Raw genomic sequence first — 26,429 nt, 5'->3', positions numbered from 1 at the left:
AGTCAAGGTGTCGTGAACAGCATATCGTGCCTGTCCGAAATGGTCGACTATCGCGACACTGCTGCATACTACTTCTGCAACTAGCCTTGTTACAGCGAGGTCGAAGAGGCTTGCTATTTGTACAGGATACCCTCAGCGAGGTTCGCAAGCTTGTGCATCCTTGGCTGCAGTGGCGTCGCGAACCGACAATCACTGGCACATCTCTAGTCAGCACTACAGTATCTCCGCCAAGAGGTGCAAGGGGCTTCGGGACCGCGTATAAACGAGCTCAGCATCGTGCGTCCTGCAGCGGTGAACCATACCATTTGATCTGCACTTGTCCAAGATCTGACACGGATGCTAGGTGCTTCACGCCTACTCTTTCAAAAGTACCCTTGCAACTGGTTGATCATGAAGCCGTTCCCTGCGCACGTGATACAACCAATGCACAGTCGGGCATGGATCTCCGGACGTCCGTCCTGTCTACATAGAAAACCGCGGACGAACGATCACATCATGTTTCTCTCTGCATTTCTTCAACATCCATTCTTCACCACGTGCTAGAATACTAGTATATCGTAATCAGCAGCCTGACTTCATAAGGCGTCTTGCTTGCAAACCTTCAATAAGTTTTGTCCACAGTATGAAGAAACTAGTCATTGCGTGCTTGTGATTCCCATCGTTCGTATCCGAACCTGTGTGACAACATCGAGTGGGTCTTCCGCTTCGTCGGAAACCGATTTGAGTGGCTTTCATACTTCCGCTCAACCTCTTAATCTCCCCCAAACAAACAGTCTTTCCTGCAGGATCTTCCGTGCTAGGTTTGTGATTTAGAGAAGTCGGCATCATCACTGCTCACAAATTCCCAAAATATCGGGCCTTCACATTTCGGTTGCTCGCTCGGACAGCAAGAAGCTTTCGAACATGGGTCTGCGCGGGTCTAGGGTACGCAATTTTCCTATGCCATGCTTGCAGACCAAGCAGCGGCACTCCTAGAACACGATCGCCATTATGATAATTACCTTGGCCGTGGCTTTCGCGATGTAAGCGCAATCTGCGATGGAACTTAGTACCATTTGGTTCTTCGAACTTGTACCGAGCTCATCTTGCTTCATAAGGCGCATCCTGCCGCAGGAGTTCACAGTCTAGCTCAACCTCAACCTCAACCTCGACGGGGAGTCTTCCGGTGAGAGTCGACGCATATCACTCCCGTTTCGCGTATTCATCTGCACTGCACTACACTAGCAGCGTCGGGCGTCGGATTAGCCGCATCTGTTCCTCGAAGAATACCTTGGTACAAAGCCGAAGGAGCATAGCTTGGACTAAAGAACCGACGAGCCTATATCCAAGACCTCCCAACATCTTCGAGTTTCGTTCACTACCTCCGACAGATCACAGCATGGCTCCGAATTCGAGTAATTTAGGCCACGGTCTAGCGAAGGTGCTCGGTATCAAGCTCGATGAGCATCACCCGAACGACGAGGCTCTCACGCGTGGCGAATCCGCATACTCCATCGAAACTGCTGACTCATATGTTGATAAAGAACCAACAACCACCGAATACATCAAAGAACTCCTACCAGACGGCCGTGGAGTGCTTAATTACTGCCGAAATCTGTTTCCTTTCACAAGATGGATCTTACGATACAACCTGGTATGGTTCGCTGGAGACCTGGTAGCTGGCATCACTGTTGGCTGCGTGGTGGTACCTCAGTCTATGGCATACGCTAAGCTTGCAGAGCTGCCCGTCGAGTACGGTCTCTACTCCTCGTTCATGGGTGTCCTCATTTACTGGTTTTTTGCCACGTCCAAGGATATCACAATCGGTCCGGTTGCTGTCATGTCAACCTTGGTGGGCAACATCGTCCTACGTGTGCAAGCTCAGCGTCCTGATGTGGCTGCGCCGATAGTTGCTAGCTGTTTAGCCATCATAGCGGGTGGCATAATCACGTTCCTCGGCCTTATTCGATGCGGTTGGATTGTCGAGTTCATCCCATTGACAGCCATATGCGCGTTCATGACCGGGTCAGCCATCAACATCGCAGCCGGACAAACTCCTGGCATGTTGGGTATTCCATCAAAAACATTCGACACCCGAGCTGCGACCTACAAAGTCATCATTAATACTTTAAGGTATCTGGGTCGCACCAGACTCGATGCTGCGATGGGTTTGACGGCACTTTTACTGCTATATCTCTGGCGCTTCGGCTGCACATACATGGCAAAGAAGCAACCTCAACATGCAAAGAAGTATTTCTTCCTGGGTACCTTAAGGACAGCAATCGTTATATTGCTGTACACCATGATTAGCTGGCTCGTTCAGAGGAACCACCGAAGCAAACCGACATTCCGAATACTCGGCACCGTACCTCGTGGTTTTAGACATGCGCAGGTTCCTGTCGTCAATGGCGATTTGATCTCATTGTTCGCCAGTGAGCTGCCAGCCGCGGTCATTGTGCTTCTCATTGAACACATTGCGATCTCGAAGTCGTTCGGTCGTATCAACAACTACACCATTGATCCATCCCAAGAACTTGTCGCCATTGGTGTGACCAATCTATTAGCACCCTTCCTCGGAGGCTACCCAGCAACAGGTTCATTCTCACGGACGGCTATCAAGTCAAAAGCTGGTGTTCGCACCCCTCTTGCTGGTGTGATCACAGCAGTTGTAGTCCTGCTCGCTATCTACGCTTTGCCTGCCGTCTTCTTCTACATCCCGCAGGCTTCCTTGTCAGCAGTGATTATACACGCCGTACTGGACCTTATTACTCCTCCGAACACAGTCTACCAGTTCTGGCGAGTTAATCCGATCGAGGTCATCATCTTCTTCGCTGGTGTTTTGGTCACTATCTTTTCCAGCATCGAAAACGGTATCTATACAACAGTCTGCATCAGCGTCGCAGTCCTTCTGTTCCGAGTGGTCAAAGCACGCGGCCACTTTGTTGGAAAGGTCAAAATTCACTCAGTCATTGGCGATCATCTCATGGAAGACAAATTCCATGATGAAACTGAAAAGCTATACGACGAGGACGTGGCTGTCAGGAATACGTTCCTTCCCGTAGATCACAACGATGGGACCAATCCAGATTTGCCGATCGAATCACCACATCCAGGTGTGTTCATCTACCGCTTCAGCGAAGGCTTCAACTACCCTAACGCCAACCATTACCTCGACTACCTCAGCGCATACATATTCCAGCACACGCGGCGTACTAACCCACACGCGTGGGGCAAGCCAGGTGATAGACCCTGGAATAATCCTGGACCTCGACGTGGAAAGACTGAAGAGGATCGTTCTTACCTGCCTACCCTCAAAGCTGTCATCCTCGACTTCTCCGCAGTCAACAATGTCGATATCACAAGTATCCAAATCCTCATTGACGTCCGCAACCAATTGCAACGGTACGCAGCACCAGACGTCGTTCAGTGGCACATCGCCTGCGTCAAGAACAGATGGACAAAGCGTGCCCTCGCCTCAGCAGGCTTCGGCTACCCAACATTCCACAGTGAGGAACTCCACCGATGGAAACCAATCTTCAGCGTCGCTGAGATGGGAGGCTCAGCCTCTGCTGCCGAGCAAGCTGAGCGCGAAGCCAATCGCGAGCTTCACTCGCGGCCTGATGATGAGGAAGCCATCCACAAGATTCCGCAGAAGGAGCAGCACTTGACAGGGGCATCGAACTCATCGAGTGATGACGAGCTTCACAAGAAGATAACAAGGAGCAAAGTGTATAGTGCTCCAAGGAAGGTTGTCGTGAGCAGTCTGAGCAGGCCGTTCTTCCATCTTGATCTTACGGCTGCGCTTCAGTCTGCGATTGCGAATATTGAAAACGATCGGACTGCTCGTCGGACCTTGAGCACAGCTGAGCAGGAGCCACCTTTGATGTCGGCTGAGAAGTTGGGCGAATAAAGTGGATGAGGGCGGACAGGCGTTACGATGCTGGAGGGATATCCAGGACATAATGCTATTGCAGCGCAAGCATGATTGCAAGCTAATTGGGCTTAACAATGATATAAGATACCCGTTACGATATTTTACGATGGTGGAGGAAGGAAGTGATGTTATATCAAACATGATAGCTCTTGAGCTCTTGTTTCAATTTGTTCTTGTGATTTTCCTTATGGTCTTTCCCAGTTTGGTAATCTCGCTGAATGCTAGAAACAAGGCATCAGATTGCTACAGTCGCTATTGTCATGAAAAATTCAAGCTACAAGATGAGTATGGATATCGGACACAGCTAGCTGCCTCGCTCTGGTGAAGCAGCTTACAGGTCTACAATTTCCTGTGGGCTGAGGTGGACTACCATGCTTGTTGGTTGTCTGTTCATCCAGAGTACCCCAGTACCTCGTATATCACAACTGCTGCTGCAGTGCTGTCACTTACATTGAACGTGATCCAGTTCCTGATGGTGTTCCTTTGCGTGTCTGAGGAGTCTGCCAGTTCTCAAATTGATGTCAATAGGCCGCGTTGATATTCAACTTTCCGAATCTGTCGTGGTAGGACTGACTGTAGCTTGAGGATAACAGCGCATAGAGTAGGTAGAGCTCCATCGTATTGTCCACCCGTTGCTCTTGCCCGTTAGACGCATGTCCCTATCTCTCTGGCTATTCCGAAATCGTTCGTGTAACCGGATCTGAACTTCCTTCCCACATTCTGTTCAGAATCTTTTGGTTGTGGCTTGTCGAAATGATTCTTTTCCAGAGAAGATTCCAGGTCGCTCCTCCTCATGTTTTGCACAGCATCGTCACTGGCAGTTTGAATTTTGGTTCGTGGTAACGTTGGTGCAGCAATGCCAAGACTTGGGTAGTCAATGTGGTACAAGTACAGTACATGCTACTCCTAACACCTGGGAGCAGTATCGTGTAGGAAGTGGTAGAAGCAGGATTCTGATGTTTCATGCTGTACTCGGTCTGAATGGCTGTGGCTGCATGTATTGCGAGCACACGCTGTGATAATGGTCTAGCCGGACTCTGAGGCACGAAGCTCAGAGAATGGAAACAGATATGGACATTGAACAGTTAACCGTGGATTTCGCAAGATCCAGGCAGCAACGATGCATGATTCATAGCCAAGTTGTACCTGCTGCAAGCGCTCCTTCCCATGATGATAGCCAACACTTTGTTCTGCGCCTACCTTACTACTCCAACATGCTCATACAAGATCATCCAAGTACAATACACACCACCTGCAACAACCCCCGACTACTGCTTCGGATTCTTCCTCGTTGTCAACTCCTCCAGCCCATCACTTTTCGTCTCAGCGACCTTCCAAACCTGTCCCTCACCGCCAACATTTTCACCCTTCGCCACTTTCTCGTACGCTTCGGGCCTCCGATCGGTCAGAATGTCCAGTTCTTCGTCCGTCAGCAACTTGCCTCCTTTCTCCGCCTCCAGCTCAGAGATCTCGTACTTCTCGAACTCATAGCCTTCGCCATCTGTCTCACCGAGCGCAGATCGAAAGTCCTTAACATCGATTTCACCCGGTTTCGGCTTACGAGACTTCGAGTCAACCCCATCAATCAGAGACTTGAATTTGCCCTTCTGAATGACCAGTTTCTCAAGTCGCCGCTTCGAATCCGCTTTCAGTAACAGCGTCTCCTCGACTGTCCCTCTCGTCGCAAAACGATACACAATCACCGGTCTTGTCTGTCCAATTCTATGCGCTCGGTCCATGGCCTGCAGATCCTGCTGCGGATTCCAGTCGCTATCGAAGAGTATCACTGTGTCCGCTGCCGCAAGGTTGATGCCCTGCCCGCCCGCTCTCGTCGACAGCAAAAAGATCTTATGCTCCGACTTCGGCGAGTTGAACGACGTGATCTGTTCGTACCGGTCGTCCTGACTGATACTACCATCAATACGGCAGACTGGCCATTCGCGGAGTGTATCGCAGTATGTCTCTAGAATATCAAGTGTTGTCTTGAATTGTGAAAATATCAGGATCTTGTGATTCCCTGACAGGAGGTTAGGAAGTAATGTATCGAGTAGCAGGAGCTTGCCCGACGCCGTGACTAGTGTTTCATCTAGAGGTGGTAGATCGAGGTCGCCATCGGCATCTGGATCGCCGCTGCTGAAGGGCCAGTAGAAGTTGTGCGGGCTGTTACAGGCGAGTCGTGCTTGCATGACTGGATTCTGCAGTTTCTTTGACGCAATCTCTTGCTTCGCGAGCTTGAGGGTTTTGGAGCGTTCTTGTGATGCTTCTTCCTCCGAGTCAATCTCTGACGACGAAGGGTTGTTGCCGTTTAGATCGGCGTCTTGACCTTTTTCGACTTGTCTTAGCCGGCTGTTGAATTCGCGGTCGCCTATCTCTTCGTAGTTTCTTCTTGCTGCTTTGCGGCCTCGGCGGGTTGAGCCTGTGGAGGCCGTTGAGCCGGGCGTATCTGCTCGAGATGCATTTGTGGCTGGTGTTGTTGCTCTGCTCGTTTTCGTAGCTTTTACTGGTGTTGAATGGCGGCTGTCATTGGCTTTGCGCTTGAGTGAGGCTGTTCGTGATCTTGCTTCGATTCGTTCGACGGCTTTGTCTTCGAGATAGGTTCGTGCTGTGCCTGCTAGGATCTCCTTGTAGATATCTTTTTGCTCGTTCGTGAGAGGGGCGTACAAGATGTACTCGCGCTTTGGTGGCAGGGTGGACTCAACGTCTGTCTTCACTCGGCGGAGCAGGAACGGCTTGAGAATGGCATGCATAGTCGAGACCAGATTGTTCTTCCTCTTGCTCGATTTTGTGTCGCTGTCCTTGTCGTCTAGAACGCTGGAGAAGTCGAACCATCTTTCGAAGCTGTCTAGGTCGTTGAAAACTTCTGGTAGCAAGAAATGCAATAGTGACCACAGCTCCGCGATGTTGTTCTGTAGAGGAGTCCCCGTAATCAGCAGTCTGTTGGCCGAATTGTAAGTCATGAGCTCCTTGATCAATTTGCAGTTCATGTTCTTCAGGCGATGCCCCTCGTCCACAACGATGTACCTCCACTTGTAGTTCGCCAGGAAGTTTTTGTCGTTCATGCATATCTCGTAGCTCGTTATGACCACGGGAAACTCGAATTTGCCTTGCTGCTGCATCTTCATATGTTTCTTTCGTATCTCTTCTCGTTCCGGCTTGCTGCCATGATACAGTACGGTATTGATCTCCGGAGTCCACCGCTTGAACTCCTCTACCCAGTTTCGAACAGTACTCAGTGGAGCAGCCACCAAGAATGGTCCAGAAATATTGTTCTCCTTGAAGAACGCAATCAGCGAGATGGCTTGGACAGTCTTACCCAGACCCATCTCGTCTGCAAGAATGCCGCAGAGGCCGTTCATCCAAAGTGTTTTCAACCACTCCAGACCTTCAAGCTGATACTCTCGCATCTTACCGCCCGACACGAGCTTCGGCTGCTCCGTTGCCACAAGATCTTGTGCACCAAGACCTTCGCCTTTCTCTTCTATTTCTCCCGCGGCTTCTGCGAGCGCCTTTTGGACAGAGGGACCTTCCTCAGCCTCTTTCAACTGCTTTTTGTCAAGGTAGCTGGTAATGCTGCCCTTCTTGTCCTTGGCCACACTTGTACCATCTCTCTTTGGCCGCCCTCTTCCCTTCCTAGCTGGCTGCTCATCCTCTTCTTGCTTCGTTCTCTCCTCCTTGACCTCTCCATTCGTCTCCCCCTCCTGATGCGTCCTGGCAGATCGTCGACTCGAGCCTTTAGCCTCGCTAGCTTTCCTTTCTGCATTCTGCTTCCTTGTAGCCTCTCGCTTTGCTCTTTCAGCATTCTGTTTCTGCTGCTCCTTCATCTTATCTGCCATGATCGCAACAAAGACCGAGCTAGTCTTGAGGAGATTCGTGAGGGCTTTCGACTTCAAATCCATGTCCTCTTCCTCGTCTTCTTCCTCGTTTGCTGCTGCATTCTTGCGATCTTCCATGTCTGCTTCGTCTGCGTCCTTCATGTTCACGTCGGTGGGGACTGCGACGTCGGCGGTGGCCATGTTGTCGCGCCCGGAATAGATAGCACCTGGAGACTCGAAGCGGCTATCACAGGTTTATGTTGAGCACTAGTCACCTGTTTTGTGAAGGTGAAGACGAAAAATCGAAGACGAAATTCCGAGGGCAAACGAGGATCAACAAACTCCAGAAAGAGCAATAACTGATTGTTTATGCTATCCAAACAACGTGTAAAACAGAGCTCTACCAGAAACCACAACAGCCACCCATAGCCGACAAGGTTCCATCAAGGGGTTTCGCGACTCGGACGCTTACGAAAAAGTCGATGACGCAGCGCGATCACTAGATGGACGCGTATATGGAATCGGACAACGCGAGATTGACGCGATCTGGCACTTGACGCGTAGAGAGGGATCCACATTGAAGCGCTATTCAATGATGTTGGCAGCAATAGCCAGTGATGGAAGTCAGAAGTTGCAATGTGTCGGACCTGCTCAAGGACCACAGACTACTAATAGACAGCGATCTCGCGCCCAAAAATCCTACGGGAAGAGTCTGGACCGAGTCATCCAAATATCTAGAGAAGCAGCAACGCGATGGAAATCGAAAGCATGAGCGCCAAGTGAAGGTTGTGCATTCGTAAACGTGACAAAACACCACGTAACGTACAACAGCGGGTCTCCCACAAAGTAGACGGGTGGCAGGTGCGATGCAAATGCAAAACGTGCGTCGACGGGGTGGAACGGGATAGGTACGCGCCTGCAAGTACGAACGAACTGCTGTCTGTACTCCATATGGGTAGCTCGGGATGCGGGCATGACCATCCCATGCTGACTGTCGTCTCCTCTGAGCCGTTAAGCTATACTTTGCGGCACTGCATACTGTTATGTGGCGTGTGCCGCAGCACGTGTCTCAACGGTCGTTGATGTTTCATGCCGCGGCTTTCAGGGCAGAGACATTCCTTTTTATGCATTGGATTCAGTTATTCAGATACGCATTGTGATGACAGTACTGTTATTGGAGCCAGGACAGTCCTCAGACAGCATGCGTGGTCTTTTGTGCGTTCACAAACATGAAACAGGCCATACCGCCACAGATACCTACCCACCGCAAGCAAGAATACAGGGTATCCTACATGAACAAATCGGAATATTGCTGTAGATTTCGAGCCGTGGTGCTTTTCGCTTGCCCGTCTTCTAAGCTCGGGCTGAGAAGACAAGACCGTTCGTGACACTTCGATCTCACTGTTCGATTGTGATGCAATAGGTGGTTGGTTCAGGCGATCAAGGCACAGAGTACTGTAGGAAATACCGCTAGAAACAGGCTTGCAGGCCGATCGACGCTAAGAGGGAAGCGAGATAGGGAGATCTTCGTCGTGCACTGCAAGTAGTACAGCGCAGCCGTAGATGCTCACCATTTGTTTCATGGGACACGCCCGAATAGTTTTGGCGAGCGAATACGAGTCAAGAGCCATGGAGGATGAAGGAGAGTTGGCCGTGAAACACAAATAATCACATTGTGGCTGTGGTCAGATCGCTTGAAATCCAGAAGTAACAACGAATCATGTAGCATGAGTCAACTGCAGGCGGTCTAGGCATGCAGTGGCTCTAGCCTACTAAGTATGCATTCGAGAGCATAAAAGCTCTGCTTAATTCTGTTTTACAGACGTTGATTCGGGAATCTGATGAGATCGCGGACTGTCCAAGCATAGGCTTCGTTGGAAGTGTAATCCCGTCTCACTGGGTTCCCACCATCTGTGGCGTTGCGAAGGCTCGATTTGGACTGTAGCAAACTCCATAGGATGCTCGCTGAACTCCGACGGATGGATCGAGCGAAGCTGTGCTCCAGGAGCTGCCCTTTCGAGCTTGCTCCGTGGTTCACTACGGATCATGTCGTGCCTTGGAACCGTGGTAACTCGGTACATGACTCGCGCATTCAGCTTGAGGGTGAAAACGGGTTTTGCACGCACCGCTTTCGTTCAGAATACGGACCTTACGGAGTACCTGCGCGTGCCTTAACCTAGAATGATTATTGCTTCCGTCGTGAGACACTTGCCAGATCTGTGCAGGGGATGTCCAGAAATGCACAGAAGAGGTTACTGTAAGCACAAACCGAGGTTCACCCAAGGATCGAGCCGCTAGCCAGGGGAGGAAGCTTAGCCCCGTAACGAGCAGCTCATGCGTAGCGGCGGATCGGGCGGGAACTACCTAATCCACACCAACTCTGCCGGCTTCAAAGCTGGCATGACTAGTCTCATCTTGATCTGCGACATCCTTGCGCTCCTTCCCAGCATAAGCGATCGTTCGCATGATCGACGACGGTCAGCGACACTATTGACAAGCGGCTTGTTGCGCCGATTCGTACTAGAAGACTCTGGCTGCAAGTTCCATGAGGATTGGTCGAAGAGACGAAGACAGCATGGCCCCATTATCAGCATGTTCCATGACGCGACTAATCGACATGTGTTGATACGACGTTGAGCAGTCTGGGAAGCTTGGATTTCTGTGCAGGTCTGGTATGGCCCGGCGGCCAGGGTATCTATAGCATTTCTTGAACATAGAGTCAAAGTGTAGACAGAAAGTACATTGAACGTCCTCGTCGTGAACATGATGTTTGGGCAAGCTGGCTGCTCCTCCCCCGTTTTAGCCCCGTTTTGACCCCAAAGACCAACTTTTGTGACACCAGAGCAGATCGACAACGCCACTGGCGAAAGTTGTAGTAAAAACACAAACCAAGGGTATCATTGATGTAAAGCTGGATACAGACCCATTATTTCATCAGGAAAAAGTTTCATCTAACATAGAAATAAGGTCACCGCTGGAGAAGTGTCGAAGATACAAAGGGAATCAGTCCTGCTGCTTGTTCGACTTCCGCTGCCCTGGACCATGACTCCGAAACGTGCTTTTTCCGCTTCCGCTACGGTGTCTGCTGGATAAGCGTGTTGGCGCAGGTGGTCCGTCGGGCGACCCTGACAGGATTCGTCTATGTGCCTGTCGTGGCTCGCGCATGTTAGAGTCGTAGCTTGGTGGCTCCATATTTAGAATCGCGTCTTTGGGAACGTTTTGTGGTTGGTCAATGTCAATATTCATGCGACTGTCGTGTGTACCCGAACTGGCCTGGCTATACCGGCTGTGCTGGCTGTGTTGACTATACTGGCTAGAACGTTGCGTCTGGGGCAAATGTTGACTACCTGACGGTACAGCTGGGAGAGGTCTCGTTGGTGGTGGTCCGGCCGGTGCTTTTGTATTGTGTAAGCTTGAAATAGATCTTGAGGCTGAGACTTGTCTCGTTACAGATGCTGGGCTCTGCTTCTTCAGTGGTTGTCTGTATGGGTTTCTTAAGAAGTCGAGGTCAAGATTTAGATCGACGAGTCTAGGTACCTTGATATCAGGCATTGGTGATGCGGGAGGGTCATTCCGTGTAATGCCAAAATTGAACGTTATCATGTCATCGGTTACCGCCGGTGATCTTTGGGGTAAATCGAACTCTCCTGCAGCAAGGAGCGTAGATTTGCGATGCTGTCGAAGCTCTAACGTTACCGTCCGGCTCCGGCCTTTTCTGTGCTTCGGCGCCGAAGTCACCAGCCTTGGCAAGGGTGTGTTAAGTTCAGGCGAGGCTGGACCTGGTGACAGTGACACGACTGACTTAGCCTGCACATCAGATTTTGATTCTGGTGGTGAGCCAACAGGAAACAAGCTATATTTCGCCTTTGTCGGGCCGCCTGTTGATTCCACTAAAGAGACTTGTCGTGACAAGGCCTTATGCTCACTACCCGGCTGCTGAGAATCACCTGTTGAGGCAGCGTGTTGGCTGAAAATGGAAGGCGTCGAATTATTCGAGAGTCCAGGGTTGGTTTGCATGACAGACCCTGACCGTAGATTTGCAGCGGGCATTGCGCCCTCAACTGGGGAAGCTGAGACAACTGATGATAGGGTTGGGGGGTTCTTGCGAGCTCTTGGCTCATTGGATGGCGCAAGTTGCAAAGAACCAACAGACAGCTTCCGCCGCTCCAAAATACCCCGACCAGGTGTTGAAGAGCTCGATGGGCTTTGAGCTGTGCCTCTCTTCGGAGAGTACGATCTCAAATAGAGGTCACTCGTGGTATGACCTGTGACAGTCTTGATACTGGGAAAGTGTTCACAGATAGGAGATGTAGAAGGCGCAGAGCCACATCCGCTACTGGTAGCGAGCGTAGATGCGTATGAATACGACGTCGCGGAGTCTCGTAGACGATCCAGAGAGGAAGAGGTCTTGTTTGATGAGGCTGCCGATTTTCCAGATTGGGGCCGATTCTTCGAAAACTCAGTCGGGTATGCAGCTATATTTAGCGTCAATGGCGCTGTGACCGGCGACAATGTGCGGGAAGTACAGGTCTCATTAGAGTCAGATTCGCCTTCTGCACCGGAAGCAAACTTCTTGGTCAAATCGGCTCTCCATGACTGATCGTCTTCATCACTGTCTTGACCACATTCCATGCCTCCAAGATGCTCGACTTCCTTCCGGATCGTATGCAGCCACGTGTAGAGGTCTTCAGAGTCATCGAAGACGAGCAGAAGAGTATTGACAATCCTCTTGTCCTCGGGTTGACGCAGAGTTAGCCGTGACCAGCTAGGGCGCAAGGGTTGAGCTTGAGTTTTAGCAGCTCCAGAGCTCATCCTTGAAATCTGAAGCACCCATGGTCGACCAGGAACAGTATCGCAAATTCCTGCCATAGAGTCCTTATCTAACACGAAGATCTTTTCAGGAAGTGCGTTGCCTTCACTGTCTCCATCATACTGCAGTACGTAAGGACCATTCACAAGAAAGAACAATTTTTCCTTAGTACTACAGCAACTCTGACCGGAGTCTGTTTTCCTGTGTGAGCGTTTCACCTCAACAATGTCGCCCATCACATCTCGAGGTGCAGCCTCTGCTATTGATGAGCTTGGTCTCCGGCTTTTGGGTTTGCCCCAGTAGGATAACGGCGCTTTCAGAGTAGCATGCAGCAGAGATTGACCATGTACTTGTGCAAGTGGCGGAGGATCAACCACAATCTTGTCATGTTTCCGGCTGGGTGGGTACCGTAAAGCATGTGACCTGCCAGGCGCTACATGTCGTGCGGGCTCCGACCGACTTCTTGTACTGTATTTGGGCCGAACGTTCACGTCGCCGACGGATGGAACCTGGAGTGTTTGTTCATCGTCAGCTCGAGGCCTTGGTCTTTGCGAACCATTGCTTGACTTGCGCCAGCCGAACAGCGATCGAAACTTTGACCTTGTAGTGCCTGGAGTCGAGGAGAACACTAAATCCGAGGTTGGAGAAGGAGGCTCAAGCGTACACTGAGGTGCAGTCATTTGCCTGAGGTGGTCGATCAGTGGGAAGTCGCAATTCAGGATCTCAAGTATTTTGTCGTAATAATAGTGGTATTGGTGTGGTGCCAGTAGGGTCAGTGGTGTACGGTCTGCTCACACATATTGTAGCATTGAGCACTGATTCCTTCAGTTGCGGAAGTCGGATCTTGCGACAACGAAGTCGTTCGCTGACAAAAGCAAGGTCACGTTCGGATCCGAGATGTCGAACGGTATTGCTTGGGTCTTTCGTGCTATATAATTGAGTGGGCTTGTGCTCGCTGCGTCTCGAGTTCACTCTGAGACCTCTATATGATTCGGATGGGTTGCTTGTATTGGAGTGTTCGAGTGTTGCCGTTGAGAGTAGTAGTGCTTGTTTGAGAGACCATGGAAGACGTCAGAATAGGATCGATGAAGGCTCAAACAAATGAAAACACTCGCAAACGCTCGAACGTCTCGAGGGCCTGGAGAGCATAACAGGGCATCCTGATCCCTGACGCGAGTTAGGACGAATACAGTATGGCGAGTAGTGGACCAGCAGTCTGTGGCGGTTGGAGACGTAGATCGTGCTGGGAAATTATGCACGAGAGTTCGTCTCGTGGATACATAGCTAAAGAAGCCGTTACTGCCAGTGAACAATTAACGTTCCTGCTGACAACGCCAGAATGTAGGCAAGCAAGGTAGCCGCGTCGGACGGCTCCTACCGTTTGAGACTGTATACTGTTCAACTGGCCATTTTTCGCTCCCATAACGAAGATGCAGTAACAGCATCTTTCACCTATGACGAAGACTGACCCACGTCAACAGCAAGCTTGTATTTACTAGCTCGATGCCGATATGCAGTGTTTGTGACAGGAGGGGGTGATCCGTAAGAACACCTCGGAGTTGTTACTCGTGTTGACAGACCATAGACAGGTCGTTCCAACTGCCGTCCGTACGCTTGGTGTCGACTGGGGAAGGTGAGTGGAGGTGTACATCAAGCTAGACTCTTGTCTTGACTAGCTATGCCAACATGACCTTAGTGCCGAAGTCAGCTCGAAGCTCCAAGGCAAGATTACTGGGTCGCACGACCGTTAAACCATCAAACTCAGTGTCCTTCGCGAAAGTTTGCAAGCAACTGACAGAGGGCCCTACGACAAGCCACAGTGCACAGTGATTGTGTTGCTGCACATGTTGGGGAACACGGGCATGACAGCTCGTGGTTGACAGTTGCACGTTCTGCGGCACTGCTGACAAGTAATTTTAGAACCCCTGTGACGAGCAACCGTCCTGCATACCCGCTCGGTAGGCGAGATTATGCGATGTTCGTGACGAGTAACATAGGGGACCAGAGCCGAGAAGAGAGCTTATCAACCCAATCGAAAAAACAACAACGACTCGATCCTCGGTACAAGCACATTCGATAGCTTGGGGTGTTAATATTTCTGGCGACAAGGGTGGCCTCACACGCCCAAAAGAGATGAACAGGCAAGGATATGTTACAAGGGCCATGCCTGTAATCTACAGTACAGTAGCTGCATGCACTAGCTCAGATTCCGCCCTCCGAGTTTGGAGCAACAACGACCTTGTCCTACTGTTCTTACCCACCCGGGATAGAGTATCCGAGGGACTGTGATCGGAGCTTAACAACGCCACAGCCCAACGATGCCGTACCAATTGCACCTGTCCCCTCTCGCTCCGAACCAGAGACTTTAGGAACGTGCCACGCCGCGTAACAGCTACCATCCGGTAAAGTTAACTTAACTAGAGCCTCTGCAACGGACGGATAGTAAGTGACTTGTGGTGCCGAGCATCATTCGTGCGACTGAGCCAGAGCTTGACCACTCAGCTTCGCCTATCGGAAACACGATACGCGAATTCAATATCGAACGCAACGCTACATGACCTACGGTTTCAGGCCGGCACTCATAATGAACTGTTCGCTTCAACCTACTGGATACCTTTGGCAACTTTTCTGACCTGATCTTGACGTTGCGCATTCGTCTTAGCTCGAGGTTGCGCATTCGTCTTAGCATAGAAGACGCCGACCCGTCTAAATGATGCTGACTGGCTGATCTGTTTAGTCTAGTAGTAGTCGCCGTAGAGCCTGCATAAGCATAACTTTTAGCGTTGTACCTTACTCAATGCGCAGCCGCTACGCCCAATGCGCAACGTCAGCTCTATCTTGACCTGGTCAGGATTGAGCTGACCTGTCTAGTGGAGTTGTTGCGCATTGGGAAGTGCTAGACCCAATGCGCAGTGCTAATCCAAATGCGCAACGTCAGGATGAACGTCAGGAAAGTTGCCAAAGGTATCCACTATCACTAACAAATCCGAAACACTCTGATTACCAATCGCCCCCCCCCGTGGGGCGAACGATACCTTTCAGTTACAGGTTGGGGCACCTCTGCCGGGCAGACCAGAACCTGCATGCCTGAAACGTGATAAGACTTCAACAACAACTGTTGCAGCCCACTGCAGTCGCCGAGACATGGTCGTCATGTAGATTGACAGCAACACCCAGAGATAGCTAGGACCTTGCCCCTCCCACCCGGTGGTAAGGAAAGATGAACCTGATTCGACCGGACTCTCCGTGGGATGGGATTCTTGTTTCTACCATTGCCGGGTCTGTGTGGCCTTTGCTCCTCTTCTCTCCCTCCAGATATGGCGGAGATCGCCTCAATTTCGGAGCAGACCTGCATTCGTCTTACCTCCATACTGAGTCAAGGCAAGTTCGGAAGGGCAGTGCATGATATGAGGTCCGACACAAACTTTCTCGCTGGTATTGCTAATGCAGATCGCACGATTTGTTATGCATGAGACCATTAGGGTTTTCTGTAACGTTTCGAACACTTCTTGCCAACTCTTCGGACACCGTAGGGAGTGCCCCCGAGCAGAAGTGTCCACAAACGTTGCCCTAGTCGCCATGTTGGAATGACTGTTCCAAATGTCGCTGCACAATAATGATGCCGTGCTGTCCCTTGAAGAGACACGCAGTGAAGACCTCTGCTACTCGAGGAGACCGGCGCGCCTCTTCGAAGCGCAAGTTGCACTTTTGTCGCCCAAGAATTCGTATTTTCTCAAGTAGAGTCCAGCGCGTGTTCGGTTGTCAGGACAAGCGTGGTTGTTCTAATTCGAATCAGCCAATATAGAGTGGCCTCACCTGTGGCCGAAACCGCACCCTGAAGTCGCAGTTCCCGTGCAGGAGCACGATCGTTCCTGGGGATCATCCGACGAAGATGCGGCTGTGCCTGCGCTGAGCAGAGAATAAGCCGATCTCAGTGCTTCCTGGTGCACTTTCCTTATCTTGTGTTTCTCTGCGTCGAACACATCCTCTACTGCCGACACTGTGCTCGAGCACATGCCTAATTAGGCCGAATTGCTGTACCTCCACGGAGCGTGTGACTTTCCTCCAGACGAGCAGGTTCCTAATAAATAAACAGCCGTATCAGATTCATGTCCCACACACGACATACGTTCGATCATAGCACGACGACTGCTGGTTCGTTCCCGGGGGTATCAAATCCAGCTCGTTCCAAACGGCTTTCCGTCCATCCAGTCATTCGTGTTCTTCCCCCATAGGAGTGTCATGTCTGATCAAGCCTGATCATCAAGTGGCACGTCCTTCAAATACGGCCACCCAGTCTCTTCTTCCGGCTTCTCAGCCTCTATCCCCAAGCATCTCCTCAAACACCTAACTTCACTTTGCAACCCAACCACAACCCGGTACTCATCACACCACTCATCAACCCTCAATCTATACGCGGTCCGAATCATCTCACACACCCGGATAGTCTGATTGTGCCAGTGGTTCCGATCCAGCCGCGTCTGCAAATGCTCGTCTTTCTCCTGCTGGAGAAGTTCATTGTAGTGTCTCTTTTGTGCTAGAAATCGATCTTCGTTCTTGCTGGCGTAGTCCCGGACCTGTTCTGTGGCCTGCCATAATCCTTGTTCGTATTGGCCGACGAGGGTGGTGTTTTCTTTCTGTTCGTGCTTGTAGAGGTCGATTACTTTGTTGGCTTTGGCTAATTCGCGCTCGAGCTCGCGGATGCGGGCTTCTGGAAGTGGTCAGCGAGTGTCTGGTGAGGGCATCTCTACTCACGGTCTGCTGAATGGTCGTCACTGCTATGGCCGTTGGGTATATTGGCACGTCTCTGTCTCCATGTTAGTCAAGCTCCAGGCCGAATATAACCATGTGCCTGTCCTACAGCGACTTCCTCCGCTGACTTCGTCACATCATTGACTCTTTCTCTGTTGTTTTGTAGTATGCCGCTTAGCTCTTGTATTTGCTGGTAGAGGAAGGTCAAGTCCTGTTGATGGCCGACAGGGAGTGGTGGAACGTAGCTATTCGCATAGTTTGCGCCATTGCCATTTGCTTGCGAACCTGGTCCAGAGGCTGGTGATCTTGGGGAGTTCATGGAGTTCTCGAGAGGAGGGAAGGCATTGCTGTTATTAGCAGCCATGTTTATCTCTCCTGGTAAGGGAGGGAGTGGTCGCGACGACAAGGCGTGTCGAGAGAGGGGCTGTTGGTCAGCTATGCTACCACCGGCATCTTTGATTCTGCCTTCTTCACGTGGAGGAGCCACTAGTCCTGGCGCGCAGATATCTGGAACATCTGCGTTGGGGTCAGGGTGTTCGTCGAGGGCACCCCCAGTTGAGCCGAGGTTAGCCCGGTCGCTATCGCTCTTGCCAAAGCGAAACGGACCATTTATGACCTGAGGATCTCGATCAATTGCCATGAGTCTTGCTTGAAGGGTTGTTTGGTGTTGCGCCTGCCCAAAAATGCTGTGGAAGATATGTTCAACCGATGTAAGTGTGGAAAGCAAGCACTCACGCGGTTTGTGGTTTAGATCATAACAATGGCATTGATTTTTAACACTATTCACCGTTCAATTTTCAATCGGACTTGAAGATGGGATAACCCAAACTTCAGTACTTGAAAGCTTTACTAAAGGCACATTTGAACACGAAGGCTACAGGGTCAGGCAACAAGGGGTCGAAAGAATACTGTTCGCGCAGTGATGTCCTCCACCTTGAACCACTACGGAAATGCCTACCCTGGAAACCTCAAGACCGACGACACCATACTCCAAGCATCATCAAGACCGCTTTCGTCATCAATCAGATATCCAAGTCCTGAGCATCTGACATGCAATCTCCTTTTTGTTCCTTCTTTTTGTTCACGAAAGATCAAACTCTGCGAGCTCTTTAGTCCCAGAAGCCGAGGACCACTCTTCAGCCCGTCTATCCTGCTCTTCGCGACAAATTCCTTCTGAATGGATTTTCCAAGATCACATATCCTCTCGTATCCTTCCTAGAGACTGTTCAGCACAACAGCAAGCTCCGACTTCGAGTACTTCACAGTCTTGCCCTTGCCCTTGTCGAGCTCATGGTAACGATCCCAAAATCTCCCATACAGTGGTTCAATAGTGCTCTGGACATCACGCTGTAGCGCCGTCTTGACTTCCCGCTCCATGTACAGAGATTTGTGTCGAGCCACCTGTTCGTCGAATGCCGCATTGAAAAGCTTGAATTTCTCCTTGATACGATCCTTGTCTTTGCTACCTAGAGATTTAATTATAGACGTGCTGTCTAGGGCACTACTAGAGCCTGAGACTGGACGTGAGGCCGTTGTGTTGATCGTGTCTAGGAGATGAGCAGAAGGCTCGCGCCAGGCTGTCATGTAGCTTGAGGTTGCGGCCTTGCGGTGAGTCTCTAGGCGCGATGGATCGAGGTATGGCTGAAGTTCTGGGGTTGACGTTATTGTGCGAGCCAGGACGGCAATGGTGTTGAGCATGAATACTGCTTGAAGAGGTTTGGTCTTGTGGATTCCTTGAGACCGGCTGTTGAGGGTAGTGAGGACAAGATCGAGGAGGTCGCCCAAGTAGTTCGAAAGTAGACCTGGGTTGTCGGCGGCTGTGTCAGCGAGCTTAAGAGTGGAGGATTGGGGCGTCCCATTGCTGCCGGCACCCAGTGAGTTGGCTGAAGCATTAGAAGGCCCATTGCCGCGCCAGCCGCCGTCGCCTATGCTGGTCAGCAGGTGAAGTAGTGGTTTGTCGAAGTGACCAAGGGTGCGTATTCGCATTGCAGTCTCATGTACAAGGGGGATAGTGTTGCCATCCGGCGGGAGCGTTGTTACGCTCTCTGCCTGCCCTCGTGTCCGTGAGAGGATTTCTGTCAGTGATGAGCGGGCTGCGTCACGGATTGGTCTGAGTGCATCTGATATCTGTGGTCGAAGTTGCCCTGTGCGCTTCTCCAGCCGATAAGAAAGGGGAGTGATCAGATCGATGATCTCGTAAGCCAGGAAACAATCGGTCAACATGCGCGAGCGGATGACACCGTTTAACTCAGCCAGAGTCTTGCCAAAGTCGTTCAAAGCTTTCGAGCATGTTGCAGCAAAGACACGGCCCACGGTCTCTCCTCTGAAGATTCTGCTGACGTTCTCAAACTCTGCCAAGAACATGTTCTCCAGACATTGCGCGTACGTGCTAATAGCATTACTGCCAGGTTTGTAGACTGTCTGGTCATTTGGTCCTCTTTTGGATGTGCTGATGGATGCCGTAGCAAGATTCTGCAGACTCAAGTACAGATAATCTCCTCTGAGGTCGGCATAAATGTTCACACCCTGGTCATCGTCACGTTGACCTAGCCTTGCTGATTGAGCGCCTGCTGAGACGATCGCATTGGCAATGTCGCTTAGGTACGAGCACTTCTCGCTACTGAATACTGGAAAGTTTAGACCCTTAGTCAGAAAATGCAGTGGCTCGACTTGATGGTCTTCCTCCTGTAGTGATGATCGATAGAGGTCTAGTAACTGATTTACACCTGTCGACAGAAGACTGTGAAACTCGGATATGGTTTGCTTATTCGACCTCAAGTTGGTAGCTGTTAGGTCAGATAGTGCTTTGTCCACCCGCTTCAGCGCTCCAAGGTATTGATTCAGACCTGAGTTTCGCGGGCCGGCGCGAATGATACCCTCCTCCCTACCCTTTGCATCCAGCGGCTTGCGCAGCTTCTCGATCTGTTCATTGACCCTGTCGATGTTTCGACTCGTCACTTGAAGTTGCTGGGTATTACTGTAGATGGGTCCAATAGCATCCTTGACGATCTTGCCACTCGCATCCAGGCGATTCAGACTTGCACCAATACGCTTTGTCAGGTCTTTCGTCTTTGTCAAGGAAGCAAGCAGCACCTGGACTTCGGCGCTCTCTTCTGCGAAGGCAGCATTCTTCTGTGGCGCCATATCAATATCATAAGTATGCTCTAGCAATAGAACCTTCTGGCATATGCATCTTCATGGCACTAGCCGAGGGAAGGGAGCCAAAAAAATAATAATTTATAGCATTGAAGGTGAAACGTGCAAGGACGGTACGAGTCAGCCTTTGGTACCAAGTAGGACTGCCTGATGTGATCCAAAAGACCTCCGTACGGGTTTGCGCTAATTCGGACGGAAGAGCTATTCTATTTGAGGTATGGTTTCAGGAACGTCCTCGTGGCTTCCCTGTCACACGTTGCATCATCATCTGCATGTAATTTGATCGCGGAAGAATTTCCCACCCGAGCAGGTTTCATGATATGTTTACCAACTTCCTGCGCGTTTGGGATAACATGATCTTCTTCAGCCGAAACCCTCTCTTGCAGCGCTCTCGGAAACATGAGCGCTGCGAGGTTCTTAAGAGCTAGAGGTGTCAAATATGGTACACTTCTAGGAGCAGGAGGAAGCTCTGCTTGGCTTCTCTCACCTAAGAGAACTCGCGTTCTCCATGATGGCCCTAGCCCACCATGGCCAACGGATGCCGTCCTGCTAGGTCACGCAAATCGAGTACAGCAGCAGTTTGCTAGCACACAGCCAGCCAAACAGGATAAAAAGAAAGGCGATGCTGAAACAGTCGATCAGGTTAACGACCCCGATAGTTATGTGCCAGCATTCGATGACGATGACGAGAACTCCTGGAAACAATTCTCGCGCAACTTCGATACCGTGCTCGAGGGTATCAAAGGCTTTCAGTGGGCTGGCTTGGGAGACAAGATCACAGATTACATGCTACCTACCTGGGCAAAGCACATACCTGAAGGGTTTCAGAAGCTCAATTTTGAACTTACTATGCAACCTGGGACATTGGCAGACGAGATATGGCAAGAAGCGCAGGACCCAGACATCAATCCAGAGATATTGTGGAATGCCAGAGTACGTGTTGGCGAAGGGTTGGGCGAAGATGAGCTGCGCTTCAGAAAGCGACGGAAAGAACGGATCGTGCAACACTTCAAGAGATACATGGACATCAAAGAGGAGGTCGACCCGGACGACATCCCGACCATCGCTATGTGCGGAAGTGGTGGTGGATTGCGAGCTCTGGTGGCAGGCACGAGCTCCTATCTGTCCACGCAGGAGGCTGGCTTGTTTGACTGTTGCACATACACGGCAGGTGTCAGCGGAAGCTGTTGGTTGCAGACGTTATTTTTCTCTTCAGTCGGCAAGCAAAGCCATTCTGCTCTGCTCGATCATATCAAGTCGCGCATTGGAACGCACATAGCCTTTCCACCATCGGCGCTCAAGCTTTTGACAAGCGCGCCGACAAATAAGTTCATGCTAAGTGGCTTTATTGAGAAGCTCCGAGGCGATCCTAATGCGAGCTTTGGAATCGTTGATATTTATAGTCTTCTGCTAGCCGGACGGCTGATGGTACCAAAAGGTGATCTTGATGTACGAGACGCAGATCTAAAGCTTTCGAATCAGAGAGCTTTTCTGGAAGATGGACAGCACCCAATGCCGATATACACCCTTGTGCGACACGAAATACCTGTTGAAGAAGAGACCAAACAGGAAAATCCAGTCACTCCAGCAGAACATGCGAAAGTTGCAGCCAAGGCGAAGAAGGAGGCATGGTTCCAATGGATCGAAATGCACCCGTGGGAAGTCTGGTGCGAAGAATTTGGCGCTGGCATTCCGACGTGGAGTTTGGGAAGACCTTTCGAGCAAGGTCAGAATAAGCTTCTCGATACTGGTGTAGCTCTTCCAGAAATGCGCCAGAGTCTCCTGCTTGGCATCTATGGTTCAGCCTTCTGCGCCACACTAGCACATTACTACAAAGAAGTCAAACCACTCTTGTCTGGGATCAAGGGCTTTGCAGGCTTGGACGGCCTCATGGAGGGCAAGAATGAAGACCTGGTCAAGATTCACCCTATCGAGCCAGCGACAGTTCCGAACTGGGTCTATGGCATGAAGGACCAGCTGCCTGACACATGTCCAGAATCTGTCTTCAAGTCCGACCATTTGCAATTGATGGACGCTGGCATGAGCAATAATCTACCCATATACCCACTCCTGCGGCCAGGCAGAGATGTGGATGTTCTTATCGCCTTCGACGCGTCCGCCGACATCAAGAAAGAGAACTGGCTATCTGTCGTTGATGGATATGCGAAACAACGGGGCATCAAAAGCTGGCCTGTAGGCACAGGCTGGCCAAAGCAATCTCTCAAGCCGCAAGAAAATGCCGAAGTCTTCGAGCAAGCGCAAGCGTCAACATCACAAGAAGCCACAGAAAAGATCTCCGAGGTCAGGAAGGAAGCCAGAGAAGACGAAAAGAGGGCACAACGACAAGCTGTCAAAGTCGACACCCCCGACTCTCATGCTCGAAAAGGAGAACAAGGCGAGCTAGGCTACTGCAACATTTGGGTCTCAAGCAAAGCAGAACGCGAGTCGGAAGACGAACCTCCACCCTCGAAACGCCTATCCTGGGATAACCCGGACGACACCAGCTTCCACCTGATGGAACCCAACGCAACAATGGCAGTTGTATATTTCCCGCTATTACCGAACGATAAGGTGCCTGGTGTATGCCCTGACGAAACGGACTACCTCAGTACCTGGAATTTCATCTATACCCCCGAGCAGATCGACAAAGTCGTCGAGCTTGCGAGGACGAATTTCAAGGAAGGCGAAGAAGCGACGAAGAGGACGATCAAAGCTGTATATGAGAGGAAGAAAGCGGCCAGGCTACAACTGGAGGATCAGCAAAAGTCAAAGTGGTGGAGGAGTAAACTTGCGCAAGATGGTGATGTATTTGGTGGATAATGAACGGACATACGTTCCTCGAACACTTGTTTTACTACTGTATTGTACATAGAATAGACTTTACGACTCGTTCAGAACTTGAGCAGCCCTGCCAGCCGGGTCGTAATTCTGTCTGTGCCGTGTACACCCAAGGATGACAGCCCAAAACCACAGGCAGTTGCTGCTGGATGGCATGGAGGATGCGATAGTCCCTACAATGCATCACGACACCATGTGTGCTCTCAATGGCGTGTCCCAGCCGTGACCGAGGTCTGAGGAAGCAAGAGCAATCACAGTAACAGCCGGATTGGACCCGTTGGTCGTCTCCATCCAAGCTAACGCAGCTATTCAAAATACCCATCACAAACCCCCTGCAACCCCTGCGTAACGACTTGATACCACTGGCGGCCAGCGTTACGCCGACTCATTTCCGACCATGTAGGTCTAAACTGTCGTGTTAAGGATGGGGTGGTGGTATATGTGTGTTCGAACGAGGCGAGAGCAGAGATCCTTACAGTAAGTCGGCTATGTGTCAAAAGAGACGAAGAGATAGCAGGCGCTGTAGAGAACAGCGTGCCGGCATAACTATGTCGAATGGAGCGGAAGTAAAACGTGCCGCGCTTCACGGCAGCGGTCAGAGCGAAACTTCGTTGCCAGCTTCCGGTAAGGTACGACAGTGTGAATGAACACAAAAGGAACTGAGCAAGGCAAAGTATGAACCGGTGTAGGCGTGAGATTCGTCATCACATTCATGCTGTACAAAATCATATCTGGTACCATACCGCTATTGAAACAGACTTAATGCTGAGCCCACTCAATGCTATTGATATCAATTCCCTCCTGCACCATCTCCCACAAGGGACTCAACTCTCTCAAGAACGTCACACGCTCACTAACGGCCTTAAGCACATAGTCCACCTCGCTCGTTGTCGTGAATCGTCCAAGGCCGAATCGGATACTGCTGTGAGCGCTCTCGTCGCTGCTACCGAGGGCACGGAGGACATAGCTGGGCTCGAGCGAGGCGGATGTACATGCTGAGCCGGAAGAGAGCGCAATGTCCTTGAGGGCCATGAGGAGGGACTCACCCTCGACGTAGGCAAAGGAAACATTGACGCAGCCTGGGTAGTGGCGTTGGGCGTCGCCGTTTAGAGTCGTGTGTTCCATTGATAGGAGACCGTTGAGTAGGCGTTTGGAGAGGGAGGAGATGCGTTTGTGGTCGTACTGTGAGAGTCAGCGGTGGTTCAACAGATTATGTGTGATAATGCGATGTTATGTGTGTATCAGAACCCCTGCGTTTATAATCAAAGCAAGTGACAAGAAGCTTATGTCAAGTGCTCAGAAAGCCATGCATGTTTTGAGCAGAATATAATCATGTGAGAGTAGGAGGTTAGGGAAAGGAAAGGTTTGGACTTACTTCCATCTCCTGGTTGGCAATGCGGCAAGCCTCACCAAACCCAACAACGAGGTGTGGTGCGAGAGTACCGCTTCTCAGACCTCTTTCTTGACCGCCTCCAGAAATGATTGGGTCGATCCTGACACGGGGTCGTCTTCGAACGTAGCATGCGCCAATGCCCTTGGGACCGTAGATTTTATGCGAAGATATCGACATCAGATCGACGTTCCAATCATTGACGTTGATGGGTATCTTGCCGACTGCCTGTGCACCGTCTGTGTGGAAATATATTTTCTTGGATCGGCATAACTCGCCGATCTCTTTCATTGGCTGAATGACGCCAATTTCGTTGTTCACGGTCATGATACTGATCAGCATGGTATCAGGACGAATGGCAGCCTTGAGCTGGTCGAGGTCAACCAAGCCATTGTTCCCGACGGGCAGGTATGTGACATCGAAACCTTCGTCTTGCATATGCCTGCACGAGTCAAGGACACACTTGTGCTCAGTCTGGCATGTAATGATGTGCTTCTTCTTGCCTCCTCTGCCGAAGAACCTTGCGACACCTTTTATGCTCATATTGTTCGATTCAGTTGCGCCACTGGTGAAGATGATTTCCTTCGGGTCAGCGCCAATCAGTTTTGCGATATGTTCTCTTGCTTGGTCGGATGCCTTCTCTGATTCCCACCCGTAGGCGTGTGTTCTCGAGTGAGGGTTACCGTACATGCCGGTGAGATATGGAAGCATGGCATCTAATACTCTTGGGTCGACGGGAGTGGTAGCTTGTGCATCGAGGTAGATTGGTCTGGTACCATTGTCCATGATTGTGGCTTGGCCCAGGATACCAGCTGAAGGACTCATGGCGGTGTCGCCGGAAATGCCTTGGTCCAGCGATGATTGCGATGGTAGTTTTCCACTTTGTTGCATGAATTTCTTCTGATCTTGTCGGATTGTGGACTCGATATCTGTAACTTGAGCATTTTGAGGCCTCGATTCGGAGACATAGGTCCGACGCTGGCAAGCAATGCTGCTTGATCGTACTGTAGAGCGGAAATGTGATGGATTGAGGGTGGTGGATGCTCTTCTCGAGCATAACCTCGAGGCTTGCCTCACTGCTGCTGTAGCTGATCCTGACATTTTGGTGTTTTCCTAGCTTAGATGCTCAGTGAAGAGGTCCAAGGCGATATGTTATAGTCAAGGTGAGTGAAATAATGGCACTCGAATGTCAAGGAACAGCGATGGCGAAAGAGCTGTACAGATTAGTTAAGAAGAAGCATGTCACGAAAGTTTATCGCGGAGATCAATCGCGCCCTCCACATGACCAGTGCTCGGCCGACCTTCGCTCGCAGCGGCCACGGATATTCCAGATCACGTGCCAACTGCTTCCATGAAAGGCTGTCAGGCATTACTGCCTCTCGCCGCCTTGGACATCATGATTGCACAAAATACATAAACTTGGGGCCGTTTATTATGCAGCTCGAATTCGAATGCTGTTCGGACAGGTGTGACTGCACTGCTCGATATCGACAGACCCTTCCAACCTGACAGCGACTCCTGCTGATTCCATTACAGCCATAAATCAATTCTTACTGAATTTTGTCACGCAACCCGTACTGTAGGCAGAACAATTAATCTACAGTACACTGCCACGGCTTGGGGGTACGTCATTTAGCTTGAGAACGCTGCCGACGTACGCGAAGCCCCCAAACGTCCGAGAAGGATGATTACGGCAAACAGACGGCCTCTTGGAACTCATGGTCAATACTACCACACTACGTGATCCACCAACAACAG

General features: G+C 50.8%; 7 protein-coding genes across 7 annotated transcripts; 2 read left to right on the top strand and 5 right to left on the bottom strand.

Moving 5' to 3' along the window:
- Positions 1-1,378: 1,378 nt before the first annotated feature.
- Positions 1,379-3,889, top strand: PMZ80_003395 (uncharacterized protein; the record flags this gene model as incomplete). The annotated part of the gene is made up of 1 exon (XM_064871824.1): positions 1,379-3,889. One exon carries the CDS (start codon positions 1,379-1,381, stop codon positions 3,887-3,889), a length of 2,511 nt encoding a protein of 836 aa, XP_064732204.1.
- A 1,292-nt stretch (positions 3,890-5,181) lies between these two features.
- IRC5 (putative ATPase) lies at positions 5,182-7,926 on the bottom strand (the record flags this gene model as incomplete). The annotated part of the gene is made up of 1 exon (XM_064871823.1): positions 5,182-7,926. The coding sequence occupies one exon, from the start codon at positions 7,924-7,926 to the stop codon at positions 5,182-5,184; it is 2,745 nt and encodes a 914-aa protein (XP_064732203.1).
- Positions 7,927-10,728: 2,802 nt separating this feature from the next.
- Positions 10,729-13,215, bottom strand: PMZ80_003393 (uncharacterized protein; the record flags this gene model as incomplete). Its single annotated transcript, XM_064871822.1, has 1 exon — positions 10,729-13,215. The coding sequence occupies one exon, from the start codon at positions 13,213-13,215 to the stop codon at positions 10,729-10,731; it is 2,487 nt and encodes an 828-aa protein (XP_064732202.1).
- Positions 13,216-16,785: 3,570 nt separating this feature from the next.
- PMZ80_003392 (uncharacterized protein) lies at positions 16,786-17,927 on the bottom strand (the record flags this gene model as incomplete). Its single annotated transcript, XM_064871821.1, has 3 exons — positions 16,786-17,246; positions 17,291-17,342; positions 17,397-17,927. 3 exons carry the CDS (start codon positions 17,925-17,927, stop codon positions 16,786-16,788), a joined length of 1,044 nt encoding a protein of 347 aa, XP_064732201.1.
- A 575-nt stretch (positions 17,928-18,502) lies between these two features.
- Positions 18,503-20,431, bottom strand: EXO70 (exocyst complex component exo70; the record flags this gene model as incomplete). The annotated part of the gene is made up of 1 exon (XM_064871820.1): positions 18,503-20,431. One exon carries the CDS (start codon positions 20,429-20,431, stop codon positions 18,503-18,505), a length of 1,929 nt encoding a protein of 642 aa, XP_064732200.1.
- A 411-nt stretch (positions 20,432-20,842) lies between these two features.
- PMZ80_003390 (uncharacterized protein) lies at positions 20,843-23,263 on the top strand (the record flags this gene model as incomplete). The annotated part of the gene is made up of 1 exon (XM_064871819.1): positions 20,843-23,263. The coding sequence occupies one exon, from the start codon at positions 20,843-20,845 to the stop codon at positions 23,261-23,263; it is 2,421 nt and encodes an 806-aa protein (XP_064732199.1).
- Positions 23,264-24,040: 777 nt separating this feature from the next.
- On the bottom strand, positions 24,041-25,772 carry NFS1 (cysteine desulfurase; the record flags this gene model as incomplete). Its single annotated transcript, XM_064871818.1, has 2 exons — positions 24,041-24,463; positions 24,657-25,772. The coding sequence occupies 2 exons, from the start codon at positions 25,770-25,772 to the stop codon at positions 24,041-24,043; spliced, it is 1,539 nt and encodes a 512-aa protein (XP_064732198.1).
- Between the last annotated feature and the right edge of the window lie 657 nt (positions 25,773-26,429).

Source organism: Knufia obscura (assembly GCF_036327395.1).
Source record: "Knufia obscura strain CCFEE 5817 isolate CBS 148926 chromosome Unknown scaffold_3, whole genome shotgun sequence".
Classification (NCBI taxonomy): domain Eukaryota; kingdom Fungi; phylum Ascomycota; class Eurotiomycetes; order Chaetothyriales; family Trichomeriaceae; genus Knufia; species Knufia obscura.
The sequence above is the reverse complement of the archived record's forward strand: the minus strand, read 5'-3'. Positions and strand labels throughout refer to the sequence as shown.